The 22,321-nt window shown below is 36.9% G+C and overlaps 1 protein-coding gene across 2 annotated transcripts in view; it reads right to left on the bottom strand.

Moving 5' to 3' along the window:
- The window catches only part of LOC141433424 (very long chain fatty acid elongase 7-like), a 64,460-nt gene that overhangs the window by 8,477 nt on the left and 33,662 nt on the right, over positions 1-22,321 (bottom strand). For both annotated transcript variants that reach the window (XM_074095458.1, XM_074095457.1), the window contains exons 2-5: positions 8,463-8,608; positions 5,606-5,713; positions 4,377-4,457; positions 1,531-1,587 (exon numbers count right to left, since the gene is read on the bottom strand). In XM_074095458.1, the coding sequence (XP_073951559.1) occupies positions 1,531-1,587; positions 4,377-4,457; positions 5,606-5,713; positions 8,463-8,603 (387 nt within the window). In that variant the 5' untranslated portion in view covers positions 8,604-8,608. The remainder of the gene's footprint in view (positions 1-1,530; positions 1,588-4,376; positions 4,458-5,605; positions 5,714-8,462; positions 8,609-22,321) is intronic.

Below are 22,321 nucleotides of genomic sequence, written 5' to 3' on the forward strand. Positions count from 1 at the left end.
GATAATGAAAATTCACGAATCAAAATTGAAAAAGTACTAGTTTTTGAGTAACTGAATAGAGCTACTTAATAGGCGTGTCAAATTATGGTGATTATCCACCGGCGTGGCGAGACGAGACGAGGCGAGACGAGAATTGAAATTTGTATGCAATCTCGCGCCCCCGCTGCGAGCCGCCGCGGGCGACGCCATACAAATTTCAATTCTCGTCTCGCCTCGCCGGTGGAAATTCACCTTTAGACTTCTATACCATTCGGCGTTCGCGTGATGACCCTAATGACCTAGAGTGAGCGACCGACCCTCGGAGAGTATCTTCAAGGATGCAGCAAACAAATTCTCATAATATTGGATCGGTTTCATAGACTTATGCAAATGGTCCGACGTGACCATGCTGGTTGCGGAAATAAACATAATCGCCACAAGACTTGCCGGCTGCCTTGGCATTGAGAATAACAAGCCAAAACGTAAATAGAGAAAATTTATGATCTTTGATTACCTTGTTAATAATCTGTAGCTTACTGGGGTCGAGTGGGAAAATTTAGATATTTAACCCGACGGGGAAAATAGTTCGTAAAATTCTGTTACATAACAGCTACTTTTTCAACTCAATTGTTATGTATAGTTACTACACACATACATACACACACACAGGTCCAAAAAACCAATCATAATTTGATTGCTTAGTAGCGACATCTCTTGTCTGGGTGAGCGGTTGGTTCCGAAAGAGTGTGACGTCTCTCGATGAGAGCGGAACATAGATGTCGCTAGTGCTGCTGCATAAGTAGCGTAGTAGAAATAAGCAACCTGAGATATGTATGCATAGGAAAAATTCGTGTCTAGATTCCTGTCCAGCGGTGGTGTAGGGGTTATAGCACGCAGCACGGATTGCTGAGGACCTGGGTTCGATTCCCAGCGCTGGTCTCTATCTCTGGTTTTTCTGTGCATCCATGTCTCAGTTTGTATTTTCGATATGGTTTCACGGGTACCCGTAAAAGTAACAAATTTGGAGTTGAAATAAAAAATACAAAAAGACTCCAAAAAACCAATCATGATGTTACACGGTTTAAATGATTAAAGCGTTACTATTTCAAGCATTCGGATTTTAAGAATACTAGAGAACAAAGCTGAAAGTAATGATTTCAAGAATACTGGAGAACAAAGCTGAAAGTAATGATTTTAAGAATACTGGAGAACAAAGCTGAAAGTAATGATTTCAAGAATACTGGAGAACAAAGCTGAAAGTAATGATTTCAAGAATACCTACTGGAGAACAAAGCTGAAAGTAATGATTTTACGTCTCTTTTCATAATTTTTTATGATACAAACAGTTTATAACTAAATGTCTGTATCCTGACTAAAGCAAATGCAAATCAATGATGGATAAAGACAAAATGAGTGTTCAACTAACAAATGCTTAGGAAGCGTTTTTATATGTTTGTTGAAGACATCTCTTATTTATGGATACTGTTACTATTCTGATAATTTGAGGTCAGATATTTTTGAAAAGTTTAAGTAATTTATGTATAAACTTACCGTGTCGAAGAATTCCGTAAATTTCGAAAAATAGTACCACCAACACCCATTCGCCGTCTGTAAATAATAAACAAAACTATTAAAGTTTAATTTACATTTATCTATTTTCGTGATAAGTCCACAAAAACCGAAATCTATTTTTATTTATGTCCGACTTAAATAATTCATTTGTAAAAACTTCCTATGACGTCTTTAAACTATAATTATGTCATTTAAATAAATTAGCATAAAATTGCCATTTTTAAGAGGCCATCATAGTCGGCACTTAGGTCATTCATTTTAGCCGTCAATATTATAATATTAAAGAAGTGTAAAGTTTTTGTCTGTCAACTACTGAGATTTTTCCACTTTTAATTTCCATGAATACACGAGAAAGTCTAAGAAAACTTTATTATTTTATTAATATGAATATGAGTAGGTACCTACGTAAAAATTTAACCCAAGTGTGATGCCAAACAATAAACTTCGATTATATACAAACAACATTTAAGAGTCCATTTTATAATTAACAAAATAAACAGTAGCGTACGGTCGTTTAGTGGTCATTGTGCCGTATACACGTATACCTAAACATGATGTGTCTTTTTGCAACTATAAGGGGCTGTTTCACCATTCATTGATTAGTGTTAACTGTCGGTTAAATGTGATGCCGTCTCTATTTTTTTTGTTCGAATAGACGGAGATTGCATCAAATTTAACCGTTAGTTAACACTAATCAATGGATGGTGAAACAGCCCCTAACAGATTCAAATTAGTTCTATAAACAAGTAGCGCTTAGTGACGTACTATATTTCCTATGGACACAAATATTGGGTTTACCTGTGAAGTTACGTCCAAAGTGATAATTAGGTAAAACTAATGCTTACACTTACTAAGCAAACATTAAAGTCCGGCTCTACTGTTGATAAAAACTCAAACAATTCGCTCATAATTTATGTAGATTTACCATTAGAGCATACTTACCCAGGACACGTGTATTAACAATAACAACTCATTAGATTGCGAATAAATATTATAATGGTAAAATTAAATATTTACTTGTATTGTTATAAACTAAATTATAAATGGTAATATTCACAATTATCCCGCGATTTTACAAAATATCCTATTGCAAAAATCTAAGATATAGGTACTCGTAAAGCGGCAATTACACTGAGTCGTTCGCCGCATGCTGTATGCGGCGACCGCAAAAGTGTAAAGAACACGGTAGTCGGCCGCATTCGGCGAGGGACAGCTGCCACCGCCTTAATGGCCGCCGCAGTAGACGGACAGACTAATGTAAAGACGACGTTCGTTCGCCGAAGTAGTTTGAAACAAAATCCGGTGGCCGCATTAAATGAACGACGCAGCGTAATTGCCGCTTAAATTATAAGTTTTATAATATGATATTCACACTTTATAATGAAAAAACAGACTAGGAGGAAAAAATAGAACATACGAGTAACGGTAAAACGGTACGGTACGGTAAAATATTTCATTTTACTTTAGTTTACTGGAGTTATGAGTTTTTGAGGTGTTTTGTCGCTTTTGTCAAACATAGATTGCACTAATTAATAAAATAATGAAAGCCAATAAGAAACTAAAACGTACAATTTAGTCGATATTCGAAAGTGACATACTTATTATGATAATATGTTACCGTCTCCTCCTCATGATGTCGCTTATTATCGTCGATAAACCTCAAGGGCTCTAAAGGGGCTCCTAGACGGGCCATATTTTCACTGCAATTTGTGGCCGGCTGGCCGGCAACTATTGGTGTCCTCTTACTCACATGTTAAACAGGGACAGAGCCCCTTAATATTGCCGCTTAGCATCGGAAAAGTCAACAATGCGCCGCGCAGACACCCCTGAGCGTTTCTATTAAATTTATTTCCGACAAAATCCATCAAAATTACCGAGTAATGTTCTATATGCACATAATTAGTTGCTTATGCTTGCAACTTGTACGGGTTTGAAGGCAAGCCACTTGCCAGTTTATGGTTCGCTACACAACGAAGCGACGTAAGAAACTAGCCGCAAATATTTTAATTCCTCAGGTAATTACGTATAAAATTTTTGTTCGCTAGGCAAATTATAGTTCAATCGGGAAGTCCTCATAGGGAAGGTACAGGGAAATAGATATGTAACATATTTCCGCGAGTTGTCAGACATATGATAATCCTTACACGTATTTAACCTGACCTGTACGAAGGAACTATTTGTAATTTTTGGCGCACTTAGAATAAACAAAGGTGCTAAAATACACGTAAAACGGATACAATACGTATAGTGCTACAAGTGTAAATCCATGCACGAGTACTTTTCGAGCTGATCAAGTACTTTACATTTCGATATTTATAAATCTATTAGTGGGTATTAAATACATACGTTTTATCTTTTGTATACGAATTACTTACAAATGCAGCGTACAGTCGTCATCAGATATTTAAAGCAATGTGATGTCGCTATGACTTTTTCTACGAAAAGATTCCACAGTGGGTCACGATTCAGTTGGTCCGAGTGTACAATCTCGGTAACTTCGGTCATATTTAAGGTGGCACGCCGGGAAACAAGAAAATAAAAAACTGATCTTTACTTAGGTACAGTCACCAGCATTAACATCTGCCACAGCGGAGCGTGCAAAAATATCTGACACGTCCTTCCGGCCCTAGATATAGAGTCGTATCAGATATTTATGCACGCTTGTCGTGTCAGATATTGAAGCTGGTGACTGTACTATTAAATGGTATAACACTGGACGGTTGTTATCTGGGCAATCGGTTAAATAGATAAGAAATAGCTTGCCGCTAAGCGTGCTACTTTCTTTGTGACCATTAAATTTGTTAGTTATGTTATGTATTGCTTACCCGCATAGCGATGGGCGAACGCGAGTAATCGACAGGCTGGCAGCGGAAGCTGTTTGTTGTGAACCATCCGCTCATCAAACTCTATGACAGAAAGTTACATTATATACCACCAAGTGATACTTGGCACCAATTGACTTAGTCCTAAAGTAAGCAAAACTTGCGCTATGGGTACTAGTCAACTGATATATATACCCTGACCCGAGAGAGAACAAACATTCGTCGTTTAGGGGCATACATGTCCAAATGTCAGAAAGTCCAGGTGTCACATTGTCCATGGTCAAAAAGTCCGAAGAATGAAACGTCCTAGTGTCTAAAAGTTCTAGCGTCAAAAATTCCATGGTCAAAAATTCCGAAGGATTAAACGTACTAGTGTCTGAAAGTCCTAGCGTCAAAAAGTCCATACTCAAAAAGTCCGAAGGATTAAACGTCCTAGTTCTGAAGGCCTGAATCCCATAATGTCTCATTGTATGAAATGAATGTGACTAACACAACTAAATGATAAATATAACTGAAATAGATTAGAGAGCTAGATTGCTCATCTGCATTATTTCCAGTCTGTTATCTAACACCCTGAGTGAGACCCATTCTCAGTAAGATCCAGATGCATCTATGATGCTTCGTACATGTCATGTCGAGTCGACAAGAATTGACCAGCTGATCCAGTCATGCAGATGGACTGGGGCCTCATTCTACATTGTCTCTTTCCATATTGTTATCGTATTGTCTACGTGGTGGCAGCTCTTATTGACTTGACAGTAAAGGCGATCGAGTCGAAAACAATTCGATTGCAATAGGTGTAAACAAAACCAAATTAGAATGAGTGAGACCCCTGGACTCTCGGACATATGGACTATCCGACATTAGGGCATTATAACCTTTGAACTTTTTGACAATGGACAATGTGACACCTGGACTCTCAGACATATGGACTATTCGACATTAAGGCATTATAACCTTCGAACTTTTTGACAATGGACAATGTGACACCTGGACTCTCGGACATATGGACTATCCGACATTAAGGCATTATAACCTTCGGACTTTTTGACCATGGACAATGTGACACCTGGACTTTCTGACATTTGGACATATATGCCCCTAAACGTCTTTTATATTATATTTCTATTAATAATTTGATATTTCTACAAATAGATTTTCTAGGTGCAGAAGCATCGGTTTCTAATTAAAAAAATTGTTAACATAGCTTAAAAAAATGCAACAACAATTACCTCATTAAACAACCAGATACTGAAGATGACTTGAATTAAATTGTACCAGATGAGCACTTGTTGTAATTCAAAGGGTTTTCTATTTTCCATAAATTTTGGTCCCGCTACCTGTAAATAAAATAAGACATACTTTAACTACACAATACAATTAAAATGTTTACATAACCTTAAATTAATTCGTCGAGTCTATTGTTTACGGAAACAAGGCGTAAAAAAGTCCTTGCGCATAAAGGCAAGTAGCGTCAGTAACATATTTTTTATATTGTTACATGAAACAAAAATGGGCTTTGGTATTTTAAATTAAATAATAAAGAAGTCATTAAATCAAAGGAAATATGAAGAGTGTAGCTGTCTCTCTATCAGACAGATGAGATACCGTTTTTTTTACAGGGGATATTTCATTTCCAGCCTGAATTCACCAAACCTGGGTACAGGCGTCCTCTCAGAACGTAATCCCCACGCGGCTTTGATTTATCTAGCTAAATACTCAAAGCCACGCGGGTCCAGTACAGATGAGGAACTTTACACACACACCATTAAATTGCTTTGTAGGTGCGTCCGGGTTTAGGTACACACGACGTTTTCGTTCACCGTAAATCTCGTGGTAAATATCAAAGTAATTTCGCACATTAATTCCGAAAAATTCAAGAGGTGCTAGTTCCTGCTTGAGAGATTTTGGGTCAAACTAATATACACGGCCTTTAAGGAGTATTTCAGTACATTTTAATATCCATGCAGATTTTACTTGCCAAATTCAAGGTATGATTTAAAAATTCAAAATTTCTTAGAAGCTCTCATTTTGCTTTCAAGGAAGCTAGGTATAAACCGCTCATGATTCTGATAACAAATTGATCCTCAATCTGAATAGGCTTTTTAAATAAGCAATACTGATAAGTAGCATCGAGTCACGATTGTTATTCCATATACACGGAACAATTAAAATCTAATGACTGTGACAAATTAAACATCACGCTATGCGTTGGCACGTTAACGCGGGTTTTACTAAACCCGGCAAACAATAGTTAACAGACCTAGTGGTGCGTTATTGACTATTTTCAATAACTTGGTATAAATCTGATATATGAAATTCTCGAGTCACAGTGTCTGTGACCAAACTCCTCGACGGATTTTTATATATATTTTTTATGTCTAAAGGTATTCGGTAGGTCTGAGAATAGAACGTAAACTATTTTTCATACTTCTACGCGGACGGAGTCGCGGGCAACAGCTAGTATGTATATACTATCGAACTATTTGATTTCTGATTCTGACCCCTTCTGACCCACCATCAAACATTCTCACAGTGAATGTCATAGTAATTTTACTGGTCAGACAATCCCAAGTCACTGTGACATTTTTTGTGACCAAAATGATAATTGATTGATTATTAAAAGTAAGTACATGTTTGCATTTATTTAAAGATAAGATAATATTTACAGAAAAACAAAAGAGTTTGAAGTCTACAAAACTAACGACTGCATTCTGACATAAAATAAACTAAACTTCATCCAAAAATTACGCTTGGTGCGTTGATGACATTGACCAACATCGAGACAGCAGCGGACTTCGTATAATGCTTACGAGTGAATGGATCGAGTTATAATTGACTGCAAACGCGGCGCTGATTCAGCAGAAGAATTATATCATTCATTCTACAAAATATTGACACAATTGCTTTTTGACAATTATATATGTGTCATAATGTGGTGAAATCCCTAGTGAAAAAGGGGTTAAGTCTGCAGAAATTACACAGCTATTTTCTATTTTATGTGTAAAGGGGTTTAAGTCGAAATCAGCTGTTCAACTTCTGCGGAATTAACCCCTTTTTCACTAGGGCCCCAGAATTTTATGAAATATTTATATGAAAGTCGTGTTAGTTACACCACTCAAGAACAGCTAGACCAATTTTTATGATTTTTGTGTTTTTTTTCCGTTGTCCTGTCCGAAAAAACACTACATTAAAATTATGATAACATATCTACCAAAAACAGCACCATCTAGCGGGTCCAATTTATTTAAATACGTTCTTTAATTTGAAGGTAGATTTTACCGTATCGACGGGTGAACATTAAATGTTTGACAGTTAAGAAATCCATGTACATTTTGTATGGGAAAATGTTTTTTCTTTTATTTCATTTGTTCGTCAATTTTCCAATGTTTTAATACTTATTATCCTATTCCTGACGAAGGCAAATCCAAAAACACAAAAATCATAAAAATTGGACCAGCCGTAGTTGAGTTATAAATGGTGTAACTAACACGACTCTTTTACATATATAGATATATAGATACCTATTCAACTAGCTGTTACCGTTATAAAAACCATATTATGTTTTCAAATGTTTTCTTATTAATGCCATTATTAATAAAAAAATTATGATATTCGTCTGTTATGAAGGAAATTTTTCTGAAAAAAAACATTATGATTATGAGTTGAGATGTGTTCTTAGTAACATTATGAGTAAAAAAAAATATGAACACTGTCTGTTATGAGTTCCGATGATAGTAACAAAAATTTATGATAAAAAAGTATAAGGGAAAAAAAATAAAAGTGATTATTATCAAATAGTAAAATAAAAAATAGGAATAAGAATTTTATGAAAGTCAATATGGACCCTTTTTATTGATATCAAACTGTAAATTCAAAGTCAAAAACATATTTTTTGTGAACATGCCATTATTCTATTGGATGAGCGATATTTATAACGCATCCCAAGTTAGTAAGAAAATATACTGAGCGACAAAAAAGTGGCCCTCAAATGTATGCTATAACAGGAAATTTTGTATGTGGAGTGGGCCAAATTTTGTGCCGCTGAGTATACCTCTATCTTTTGATTTAGATGGAAAATTTACTTACTTTGACTACAAACACGTATGTGAGACATATGGCCAGAGTGGGAAAAGGAGAAGACATAAGCGGCCAGTCCTTAACCCTCTGGTCACTTTTGTTGTCCATCAGGTCATGATAACCCGCCACTAGCTTATTCAGCTGCTCCATTTTCGCTGTAACAAAAAAAAACATGTTATAAAAATACATGTAATACGTCAGCAATTTGGGTGCGGCCATCGTTGGCTACGAGTACGTTTCTATCGAGACGCACCGGAGCGGAGATAGATATGCTAGACCTGTATAGAGATATGTTAAAGACAAAGTCCACATGTGGCCCCGCTCTCCTTGTAATGTGACTGGTATTGCCTATGCGGCTAGCCGGCCCAGATATCAGGATAGACTCCTTTCCATATAACTTTTAAAAACCTTTTAAAAAAAGTAATAGGTACCTTCAGGCATAATCAATTTATTAAGTTTTTAATAAAAATGTCATCGTTAATACTAGCTTTTTCCTGACTATTTTTTGTTGATCGTATATACTTGGATTGTCATCCAACCTACATATGTACACCGAATTTCAAATTGATCGTGTGGTCCACATCCTGGATGAAAATTAATTTGTAAGATTTGAAACAAACATTTTAATATACGAGGTGAAGTTAAATAAAAGCTTGTAAAATGTAAACGTGAGTAGGTATTTAGAAAAGGTAACAAATGAAGGTAAGTATATAAATAGCGGCTAACTTGAGGAATTTAGGCAAAGACTAGCATAAGGTCCAACCGACTAGGTATAACGTTGTTGAATGACCTGGTAAGAATTTGCTATAAACGGTCACTGATACAAACGGGCTCAGATTAACTCAGCAAAAGCATGGCGAGCCATGTGAGGCCAAGTCACATGCCCTACCATGCCGATTGCCTCTCGACAGGTTCTGTACAAAATAAAGTGTTATTGAGGTTGTTTATAACATTGCGGCTCGGTTATATATAAATTCGCTGCAAAAAATTGAAATATTCTACGGAACCCATAGCGTTCTTTTAATATTGATCCTACTATAGTAGATTGTACAAAAAGAGCATAAAACGAGCTATTTTACCAGAGACGTTCATATAGCTAGCCGAGCCGGTACGGCGAGGGTGGATTGTACACGTCGAGGGGAAAATGGGTTTAATGCTCGAGTTCTATACTCTACTTTTCACTTCGATGGCGAGGAAATGAAATAGCTACAGTGGAAACAATTGTTCACTTACTATGATAACCCACCCTTTTATTGATAACGCATTACTATTATAATTATAAATTTTTAGTTTTATTGATCTATTTTGGTTGATTTTATTGATTTTTAGTTTAATATATGATAAAAATTATATAAAAAAATATGTAGAAACGTCTTTATTTTTGGCTGTTTACACCTGATTTTCTAGGTCTTAGATGAAGATTTTACTTTATGCACTAAGGCATATAAAATCATTTTATGTCCTCTCGTAACTACTTAATCGCTGAACTGATTTTGATAAATGATACGTCATTGGATTCGTCTTGATGACGCGAGTGACACTGGGGTCTTGAAAAATCAAAATGTCGGATTTTTGGCGCCAAAATGTATTATTATTATTATTGTTATTTAGAAGTCTGTAGAGGTGTCCCACTGCTGGGCAAAGGCCTCCCCCCATGTCGTCCACTCTGCCCGTTCTTGGGCGACCTCTGACCAGCTGCGAAGAAAGGCGTCCAGATCATCCCGCCATCGACGCCTGGGTCTGCCACGCCGCCGAAGTCCGTTTTGTGGTATCCAGTATGTGGCTATTTTAGCCCACCTATTGGGTTCCATACGGGTGACGTGGCCTGCCCAGTCCCATTTCAGCCTGGCAGTCTTGGCACCCACATCAGCAATGCGTGTTAGATTAACCAAAATATTATCAAAAAAAAATCAGACCTATCGAGTAGGGTATCAAATGGAAGCTAATAATTAGGCCATTCGAAATATATATGGGTTATATTAGTTTGAATCTACCATTTTCACAGAAATATCAAAAAGTATGAAATAAAACAATAAATTAAAAAAATCAAAAAACTTGACTGCCTTAAAAAATACTAAAAAGAAGAAAACAAGTCTAGTGGGCTAGAACTCTGTTAAGTAGCTAACTTAAAGTTCTACTGTTGGAACCCATTAAAATCGTGACCAGCTCAAAAATTCTTAGTACCCAATGGGTCCCGACTGTTGAACTTTAAGTTAGCTACTTAATAGAGTTCTATCTAACCCGCTAAACCTGTTTTCTTCTTTTTAGTATTTTTAAGGCAGTCAGGTTTTTCGATTTTTTTAATTCGCTTTTTAGCACACACTTGGCGCGTGTAGCGTAGCCAGAAGACGCGGACGCACCCGAAAAACTTTTTACACTGAAAAATACTTAATTCTGAAATTGTTTACAAAAAAGAAGAAAACGTTCAAAGCACAGTCAGTATTCCAACTAAGACCTCCAAACGTAAAATACTAGTAAATATAATATATCTTACAGTATTTAATAGCCTCTCGGAATAGCACATAAACAACTTTTTATTCCGATGCGATATACACAGGATCGGATTGAAAAATGGAAAATGTGAACGAAATGTAGAGACATGTAATTGTACGGATGTGCTTCAATCAAACCGTTAATGGAATGTTACATTTTTAGAAAGCTGTATGGGAATTTAGTTAAATTTCAATTCAATTACGGACTTTAAGTTTACACTAACGAAGCTGTAAAGAACTAACGCGACAATGAAGCTATCCTAATTTATATTATCTAAAGTTCCTCTCACAAACCACCAAGGCTGGACGCATACCTACGAGGACTTACAACGTATCATTTGCTAAACGTTGCCCACAACGTCGTCTGCGTAAAACAACAAAGACATAAATTAAGTATTAATATTATAACGTTGTCTAATTTTTTTTGTAGATACATTATTTATTGATTAGGTAGGTACAGTGTTGATCATGGCGTAAAATAATGCAAAATATAAATTATTGTACAATTATTTCGGATGTGTTTCTGTGAAGTGTGCTTATTACTCTTTTCACGCTAAAACGGCTGGACAAATCGTGGTGAAATTTGGTATGGAGATAGCTGGATCTCGGGAATGACACATAAGCTACTTTTAAATATATCAAAGCTCCCACCTACCATTTCATAGCTACGTTGTTGCCACAGCGGAGCGTGCAAAAATATCTCACATACCCTACGGGCTCTAGAAATAGAGTCTTATTAGAAATTTACGTATGCACGCTTTGCTGTGTTAAATATTGGTGCTGGAGACTGTACAGAGATAGAAGCTAAAGTGAAACTATTACTATTCTTTGCATATACATCTGCCAAAACGAAGTCTGCCAAAGTATTTTAATTATAGTGAAAAGTTTCTACAGAGGAACTGTAATTTTAATAATTTGGTTTAAGCTGTACCTATATATCTGTTCATTCTTTCTAGAATGCGCTAAAGCGGATACTCTATACTAAGTTGTTTTCTTGAATTTTTTGCATATATTGGCTGGTTGACGTCAAGCAAATGGCTACCCCGAGTACCCCGACCACTGTGATATACGACGAAAACAGGATTACCGAAGCAGTCTGACCACTACACTACTCCGTGGACACCAACTGGTTCTAATTCGGATCGCAAATATTAATTTAATGCGGAGCAACGAACTTTTCTGACGTCATGAACTCACTTGTATCAATTTTTATTTATACTTTGAACTTACAGAGCCAGCCCGCTTCAATCAACCGTTTCTGTACCTTTAAACTGCCTTTTTTTGTTCGACCTGGCTTATAAAGTGTAAGGAGCGACTTATTTCACGTGGAAAAATACTGGGGTAAGAACCCACTTATTATTATTACAACGGAAATATGCAAGTAAATACATATGCGTGTCCATGAACATGAGGATTATTAGTATATTTTCTGTCAATAATCATTCGCTACCTGTCAATTTTAGAGTTGCCTGCTGTGTAAATAATGTGTTTAATTTTCTAAAATAAAAAATAGGGTAAGGTTGTTATGTACTGAATTTAGATTTTTTCAACCGACTTTAAAAAAGGGATACAAATTCTATTTATTAACCAATATTTGCATAAACGGTTTTTTTTAAACTTATATTGTAAAGAGTTTATTTTTTGTATTTTTGTTCGTGATGGACGGATGGATGAACATAAAAACAATGGAACCGATCTGTAAAAAGCATTTTTATCAGCTAGTTAAATAGATAGCCTATATCCCGGGAATTTCATAAATATCTCACGGGGCACGAATCAAGTTTTGAATAGCAGTTAGTCTTCAATAAATAAAACTGATGCATTTATTAAGTAAACAATATAGTATAGTATAGTAAGTAATAAAATAGTATAGAAAGTCTCCTCTCTGTGTACCTGTTTTCTGTATGGCTTACCTACTATTTCTGGTGTACAATAAAGTCATTGTATTGTATTGTATTGTCTTCTAAAACGACACGAATTATTAGTTAATACATTCTCTAAGTGTCGCCACCTAATTTTTTTAATTAAGCTTATACTCAGATTTTATTTTAAATAAATAAACTTACGCGGAGAACATAAACTCCTCTTTTTTTATCGGTAGGTACTTACGAGACTATCTGTCTCATTGTAATGTCTGTAAATATGCTATGTAGAGCTACAGACTGAAAACAGACCCACTGAACAATATTCCTCATCGGCGCGTATTGCCTAAACAAATCATCGTAAAATGTATTGTGAAAAAGTTTCCACCCTGCTACGCGATTCGGTTATCTATAACAGAAATATGCTTTTTAAAATAACTTATTAATATAATCGCGATCGCGTGCGTCACTGCTCTATGATATGCATGCATTAACATGTTTATTATGTTTTAATTTATGTGGCTTCTCAGCCGCGTAAGCCGTATTTTATTGATCTGTATTAATGTGGGTTGCTGTTAACTGATTAGACGAAATGAGGAAGAGGAAGGAAGGACCAAATAGGCTTTATTAAAGTTTCGTTCAGCTTTGGCCGTGAACTAACTGTACTCGGCATGGTATCCTTGCAAAAGCGCGAGACATTGAGTTACCAAATTATGGCCGGAACAACTTCCTATCTGATATTAAAAGCTGCCATAGCAGACAGGAAGTAGTTATAACGAGAGCACTAAATTTTTCCGCAATAAGTCCAATGCTAAACTAAATACCAGAAGTTGAAACATACTTTGTACTGTAGCGTGTATTTGCAGTATTCGTAACGGTTTATAAGAAAATGTTTAATTTTCAATGACGTCTCACTTGGTTGCGATTAATTATTAAAAAAATATTGTTTTTGTTAATAACCACTGTATATTTTACTAGCTTTTGTTTGCTACTTTGTTTGCACAGAATTCATTTCAAAATATAGATAGAAACAACTAAATATTAATATAAATAATGTAATGTAGAGCCTTAAATCGATTAAGTAGTTCCAAAAAGAACCTCTTGCATACTACTTATAACACTTTTTTTTTGTTATTTACATTTATAGTTCGTCATTGTACTATAAATGTGTCTAATGTAATGTGGTATTTTTATTGTTATCTGTTCCTGTAAAAGAGTAGCGTAACTGATTGACTTCTGTCAATAAGTGGGTTGTTGATCTCAACAACACACAGCCTAGAAACTACTGAAACGAGAAACTTGTAAATCAGCAAACATATTTAAAGTATCAATGATATCCACGAACAGAGGATTTCAACTTAATATCAAAATAGCGTGGCCTACATTTTATGGCTCCACGGGGAAAGCCGCGGATGTTAGATAGTGTACAATAAAGAGTTTACAAAGATCAGTGGCTTGGTGCCAATTACTCGATTTTCACCTGGCTGCTAATTTTTTTAATGTCAGGTTATGCAGTGATGACGAGCAACAAAGCTTGTGTATCTACACTAACTGCATGGTGTTGCACCCGAAGACATACGTAACTCACCTCTTTCACTATTTCATTGCCTAATGAACATGTTCACATTACCAAGGACATTACTAAATAAAGATACTCTTAGATTCAAAATAGATACTATTTATATCTTTAAAAGTTTCTTTGTATTGTAGACAAGTAAACATTCAAGCCACTCAACCACGATCCATGTAAAAACTGGTTAAACTCGTCGACATTCCTGCGCTATTTTTCCCGTAATTAGGCTACCATGGGCGAGGCGAGTTAAATATTGCGGAGCCGGTGCGCAGTGCTTATTGCGCATCGAGAAGCGCGTCGCCCGCGCAGCATACACACGACGTCGTTGACGCCTCGCCCGGCCCTGAGAGTGGCCCTGTCCACCACCCTATATTACATGATATTGCATGGTTACTGGCTTAATCGTGCAGAGAACCTTACTTTTATTTTCGTCCTTGCACATGAATATTTATTATTTTAATATACAACGTATTACGTGGTATTACTTATAATTTACATTAATTTTAAAAATATATTGAATAAGGCAAATGAAGTTCATTTCTCCGAGACACTAGTATTCAAACTTTTACTGTTTAAAAGATATCAAGCGTTAAGATATTAATTATGCGCTGTCTCTACTCTTCTATGTCGCTACACTCTTGACAAAGTGGTCATAGTTATCGGTTGAGAATCTGTAATGAACCTAATGACTTCGAGAAAATAGCTTGTGATCGAACCCGGGTCTCGTCAATTCGGGAGCGTGCAAAACCTTTAGACTAACTTGAGCATAATTTGAAATTTCCCAATGCTCACTCGAGACCATTATTTCTTATTTTTGTGAATCTTTTGTCATTTTGTCACTGAAACTCTACCAGGCGGCCCATCTAGATGGGTCAGAATAGGTAACTTTAAACTACCTGTTAGAAAGATCTGTTGTAACAAATATGGTCATCGATTTTAGTGGCGAGAAAAATTGTATCCGTTGATTTAGAAAAAAAAACCGGGTTCCGTAGCCATTACGAAAAAATTAAGTAATATTTTTCTAAGGATTTCGTATTTTATACGGAATCTTCCAAGTTTAGGTATATTTTATACCTTAGACTGCTATTTAAGAGTAAAACTACCAATAATTCTCAAGCAAACTTAGCCGTTATAGTTTTCATTGAAAGTTTGATATACTTACAACCATCCTGAATTTTTCCAAATTTTGCCACCAACCGGTTTAGATTTTAGAGGGGGGGAGGACACTCGATTTTAATGAAAATTTGCACTTTAAAGTTGAATATTTCGCATAAAAATCAATGAGTCGAAAAATCGTCATGGCAACCCCCAATGGTTTTAAAAGACCTATCCAACGATACCCCACACTATAGGGTTGGATGAGAAAAAAAACATCCACACTTTACGTCTATGGGAGGTAGGTACCCTAAAAAAATTTTTTTTTTAGTTTTTCATTGTACTATTTTGTCGGCATAGTTTACATATATATCCGTGCAAAAATACAGCTTTCTAGCATTGATAGTCCCTGAGCAAAGCCGCGGACGGACGGACAGACAGACAGAGACAGACAGACATGGCGAAACTATAAGGGTTCCGTTTTTACCATTTTGTCTCCGGAACCCTAAAAGAAAGTATGAAACATTCCGTTTTTTACAGACTCTTTTAGTTTATTTACTATTAATCTTTGTTTAAGGTTACTTGGGTAATTTTATCGAAACGTAATACTTTTCCATCAACCTTCATGAATAGATAGAGGCAACAGGTCTTGTTATAATTCGCGTAATTTCTGTTAAGTACAAAGAATCAAGGCAGAAGTAATTGCTTCCCGTGGATGACGACCGAGATGGTAATTCGTAGCCGTGGCTTATTAATTACCTACTATGATTGATTGGTAATGACAAAAGAAACGCTGTTTGTTAAAACAATAGGGGTGGTTGAGGCGCCTCAATAAGTAGTACTACTACGGTACCCAAATAGGGATTAATCCTGCCCAATTGTTGATAGTAACGTGAAGACATCCAAATCAAAACAATGCTGTGACGAGTTATGCGTGTGGTAAACAACCACTGCATGCGTGCATTTTTTTTGTTTTAATTTAGTTATTTAAATTTTTGTTTCTTACTTCTTTAATATTTGTACTATTATATAGTAATTTATATTGTTTATTAATATGGTTTACTATTTCATCAAAGCTTTTAAAGGTTTATTTGACCGTGTCACGTACAGTGGCGAATTCTAAAATCTTATTAATATTATAAATGCGAAAGTTTGTGAGTGAGTTTTCTTGAGAATTATTAGTAGTTTAAGAGTAAACAGCAGCCTAAGGTATAAAATAAACCTAAACTTGGAATATTCCGTACAAAATACGGAATCCTTCGAAAAATATTACTTAATTTTTAACTCGCTTTTATTAGGTCGACCTGTATATAACTATGTAATGGAATCTAAGGTAATTAATTTAACCATCTTCCAAGGGTCGTAGCGTAATCAAAATTGGCAGCTGTATGTAGTTCTGATGACAATGCAATAATATGGTACTGTCGAACTGATCTGTTGATGGAGCCGGAAGATATGAACTGGAACTTCATGATGGAAAATCGTATCATAGCTGTTTTGGATTTCTTAGAAAAGTCTTGTAATGAACTTTGACCACGATTAGGTTTCAAGGTCTAATGATGAAGCCGGAAGATAGGCACTGGCATTCCATGATGGAATATCGTATCATAGTCGTGTTTGCACTCGTGAGAAAGGCCACGTAATGGACTTTGAACACGATCAGGTTTCAAGGTTATAACAAACCTATTATATACTTAAAATAAATGTATAAATTTTAAAAATAGTTCGTTATCAAAGACCAAAAAGTATAAAATAAATTAATAGTTTAAAAAACACTAGAAAAACACGCTTTTATAAATGCACGTAAAAACAAAAAATAAATAAAGGATCGTTCAAATCTCTATTTCTGGGCTGAAGTGTAAACTAAGTGCTTTTAATTATAATATTTGATTGTAAAAGCGTGGGGCGCTGGAACAGGAAAGACTTTCTTGTTAACAAATACTAATACTAACTTCCTGGCGGAAGCTGCATGAGGTCGCACAAGAGCATAACTTTTATGCCGCCAAAAGATTACCAAAGGGCACCAAAGACATCTCGTCCACGAACAAGAACTCTACATTTTGCCATTCTAAATTATTTTCCTGTTCCAGCGCCCCACGCTTTTACAGTCAAATATTATAATTAAAAGCACATAGTTTACACTTCAGCCCAGAAATAGAGATAACTTGAACGATCCATAATTTATTTATTGTTTTTACGTGCATTTATAAAAGCGTGTTTTTCAACTATTAAGTTTTCGTAATGGCTACGGAACCCTATTTCGGGCGTGTCCGACACGCTCTTGGCCGGTTTTTTCGTCTAAGAACACAACTGCTTTGATTTTTTGGTTGTCCATCAGTGTTGTGATGTGGCGAGCGTGCAAAATAGACCGAACGGCAAATGGGTACGTAGAGCAACCCAGGCGTTCGCGACCGATGGCCGGTCGGTCGTTTGTCGCGACGTCACGGCACGCCGTCCGTTACTGTACTGACGGTGTTTTGAACAGATCACAGCCTTAATACATGAAGTATAAACACAACAATGCAGAAGAAAAACAAAAGACTTAAACATTAGAGTTTGTAATAAAATGTTTGTTTGCTAATGAAGAAAATGTAAATATTATTTTATATTTTATTATATCTTTCTATCTGAAATACAAACTGAGACATGGATGCACAGAAAAACCAGAAAAAGAGACCAGCGCTGAGAATCGAACCCAGGTCCTCAGCATTCCGTGCTGCGTGCCATACCACTGGACAGGAGTACAGACACGAATTTCTCATATGCACACATATCTCAGGTACCTTTTTTCTACTACGCTACTTAAGCAGCAGCACTAGCTTTCGATATGGTTTTAGGGGATGACCGTAAAAGTAACAAATTTAGAGTTGAAATAAAAAATACAAAAAGACTCCAATTAACCAATCATAATTTGATTAAATGATATTGTAACGGATAACTCACGTCTTAAACCGAGTTTAGCTCGACATGTTTCGGGCTATTTCGTAGCCCTTCTTCTCAGGAGCACGCGAACGCGACTCGGCGGCTGCCGCAACAAGCACACTACGCGCCAACGCTCTGCTCGCGCGTCTGCCCGACGAAGCTAACACCGGCGCACAACTACCCGCATTTTTATCGTCATTTTTATTGTCAATGTCTAATGTAGAGTAGCACACAACACTAACAACATCACTCCGTAAAGGCACGTTCACACCAACCGATGACGCAGCACGAGTATTTAAAACTGTTATCAACTCGGGGGTACCGACCAACCGCAATCCCGGTTAGTCCCGGTTGGCGCGTAGTGTGCGTGTTGCGGCAGCCGCCGAGTCGCGTTCGCGTGCTCCTGAGAAGAAGGGCTACGAAATAGCCCGAAACATGTCGAGCTAAACTTGGTTTAAGACGTGAGTTATCCGTTATAATATCATTTAATCAAATTATGATTGGTTAATTGGAGTCTTTTTGTATTTTTTATTTCAGAACCGATTGAGATGAAATTCGGTATACAGCTAGTTTAAGTCCCGGGAAACACATATTAAGTATCCCGAAAAATTGCATAGTTCACGCGGGATAGCGATAAACAAATTCTACGCGGATAGAGTCGCGAGCAACAGCTAGTGTTAGTATAAAACTAAGAAAAAAACTCCTTATTCTTTGTTACTCAGGCATGCAGCCATGTGATAATGTATTATTATTAACTCTTAGATTGAATCACCGCCAACATCTGCGTAGATGTAACATGCTCTGTTCCAATACAGTCATTAATAAATACGCTATGGGTAATGAGTAGATACCCACTATTCTTCTAAACCTACAAAAGAGTAACTGACCAACTAACTAACAGACAACGCACATTCTAAACTACTGGAGCTAGGGACCGGAAATTTGACAGAAATATAGGAACCACAGAGTTGCAGTGAAACTCAAAAGTTAAAAAAATATATTCAAAAGTCTTCCGAGAAAGCAAAGCAACGTGATAAGCTCACTAGCTGTACACACACACTAATACACTAATTAAATATTATAGTGAAACAAAACAGATACACAATGGGGTACCTACCAGTTTTTATATTTGTCCGATTTTGCGCGGCGGATAAAAGACGTTGCCCTTGGAAGTGTTATTAGTTCAGATTGGACTGTCATTTTTTGCGTACCGAGTCAATTTTGAACTTGCTAGTTTACTCAGTCATAAAACACGATTTGACTTCTCTGCTATATCAATGTAAACATCCCTCGTAAAGCCAGCGTACTAAATTTAGGACACAGGTCTATGCAAATGTCAACTTTTTTAGTGACATTAATTTTCAAATTATGATGGTCATTCTGAGAGGAAGCCTGTGCCCAGCTGAGCAGTACGTAGGACGTAAATAGGCTGGGATGATGGTGATGATGGTGTCGGGGTTACGAAGTTCTTGTTTGTTTGTTGTTAAATATAAATAATAGTTTTAGACCTTTAATTGTTTATTGGCACAACTTACTCTAATGATACAGAAATAATACGAATGCACCCGGCTGATTCGCTAGTTAAAAGCCCACTGGCCTCTCGGACCGCCTTTGGGTAAGACGACGCGATGTGGTGTACGATTGTATTGCACTGAACAGATGGTCAAAGTTTGACGTGGGTCTTATGAGGTTAATTTGAAAACTTTCGACATACTGCATATATGTTTAAACATGCACAATCAATTAATTATATATAAAACAAACCTAAACAGATCAATCTTTACTCAGTGCTTTGTAATAATAACCTACTACTAAGGACCCATAATGAAGCCTACATAGCTGTGATAGTATTTCTTTTAAATTTGTTTTATATGCAATCAACTGCATTAATATCTGCCACAGCAGGGCGTGCAAAACGTCCTACCGGCCCTGGCAATAGAGTCGTATCAGATATTTATTGCACTCTTTGTTGTATAGATATTTGGTAGGTACTGGTGACTGTAGTAGGTACTGTACTGACCCCACACTTCGTGTATTAAACTTTGTGAATTTATTTTAATCATGAGTAACCTCTTTGGTTTAAAATATAAATTAAATTTAAATTTTAATTTAAAAATTAAAATATAAATTTATTTTAATCATGAGTAAACTCTTTGGTTTAAAAAAAAAAAAAAATCGTCTCGAGCGAAGATTTGATGATTTCCAGCCTCCCGAACAAGCTGGATTCCGTAAAGGCTTTAGCACCATAGACCACATTCACACGCTCCGCCAGATTATACAGAAGACCGAGGAGTATAATCGGCCACTATGTTTAGCGTTTGTGGACTATGAAAAAGCCTTCGATTCAATCGAGACCTGGGCTGTACTGCAGTCCCTTCAGCGATGCCATATTGACTATAGATACATGGAGGTGTTAAAGAGTTTGTACAGCAGCGCCACTATGTCGATCCGGTTGCAGGACGAGAGTACACAACCAATCCAACTGCAGCGAGGTGTGAGACAGGGAGACGTTATTTCTCCGAAACTGTTCACAAATGCGTTGGAGGACGTTTTCAAGCTCTTGGACTGGAACAGGTTCGGCATCAATATCAACGGCGAGTACATCACCCATCTTCGTTTTGCCGATGATATAGTCATAATGGCGGAGTCGCTGGAGGAGCTCAATACTATGCTCAGTGACCTCAGTATCGTCTCCCAACAGGTGGGTCTTAAGATGAACATGGACAAGACTAAAATCATGTTAAATGTCCATGTCACACCCGTGCCGGTTATCGTTGGGAGCGATGTACTCGAAGTTGTTGACCACTATGTTTACCTTGGACAAGTTGTCCAGTTGGGTAGGTCCAACTTCGACAAAGAGGTCGCCCGAAGAATCCAACTCGGATGGGCAGCGTTCGGGAAACTTCGTGATGTCTTCTCGTTCAATATTCCGCAGTGCCTGAAGACTAGAGTCTTCGACCAGTGTGTGTTGCCAGTGATGACTTATGGCGCTGAGACGTGGTCCTTAACTGTTGGCCTCTTAGAGAGGCTCAAAGTCACGCAACGAGCTATGGAGAGAGCTATGCTTGGAGTTTCTTTGCGCGATAGAATCCGGAATACGGAAATTCGTCGAAGAACTAAAGTCACTGACATAGCTGGAAAAATATGCAAATTGAAATGGCAATGGGCAGGCCACATCGCTCGAAGAACAGATAACCGTTATCCATATATTAACTTAAAAATAATAATAAAAAATGGAGTACGGAGTTTACAAACGGTTTCAGTGAAAATTAAATAAAATCTAGTTTGACAGCCGTTGTATAGTCGTATAGCGAGGTCCCTACGTATACGATTTCAAACTCCGAACAAAACATAACACACGGAGTTATAAGCAATGGTTGCTGCTGATGTGATCAATGGATTACTATGTCTTATTGTTGTGATAGAAGTGTAAATAGGTGTCCAATAGTGCAAGGCTGTGTGTGCTGCTGACGTGAGTTATTTACAATTGCTTTTGCCCTTTAATATTATGAGTTTCAGCGGACTGAGTGGCTACGGGGAGGATAGTGACAGTTGCTGTCATCATGACGAGAGGAGGAGGGACTGGTTGAAGACTATGAAGATGCGCAAGCCTGGATTGATGGCGTGTAAGTTGAATTTTAATTGAATTAAATAAATGTGATTTTATTGAAATATAATAATTATGAAAACGAAAGACAAATTACTCGAGATTTAATGGGATAGTAAACATTGCTTATAGCTAATTGCTCGAGCTTGCTCCGCGGTTAATATGCCCCAAAATACATAAAGCTTTGAATTGTGCGGTTCCTACAATAATATTTAATTTCATGCTGGCGCCGACGTCCAACGTGATGGAGATATCCTGGCTGGCTGTGTGGTGTGATGTGCAACGGGACGTGATTGGAGTATTGGCGTGCGGTCCGA

Source organism: Choristoneura fumiferana, chromosome 12 (genome assembly GCF_025370935.1).
Source record: "Choristoneura fumiferana chromosome 12, NRCan_CFum_1, whole genome shotgun sequence".
Taxonomy (NCBI): domain Eukaryota; kingdom Metazoa; phylum Arthropoda; class Insecta; order Lepidoptera; family Tortricidae; genus Choristoneura; species Choristoneura fumiferana.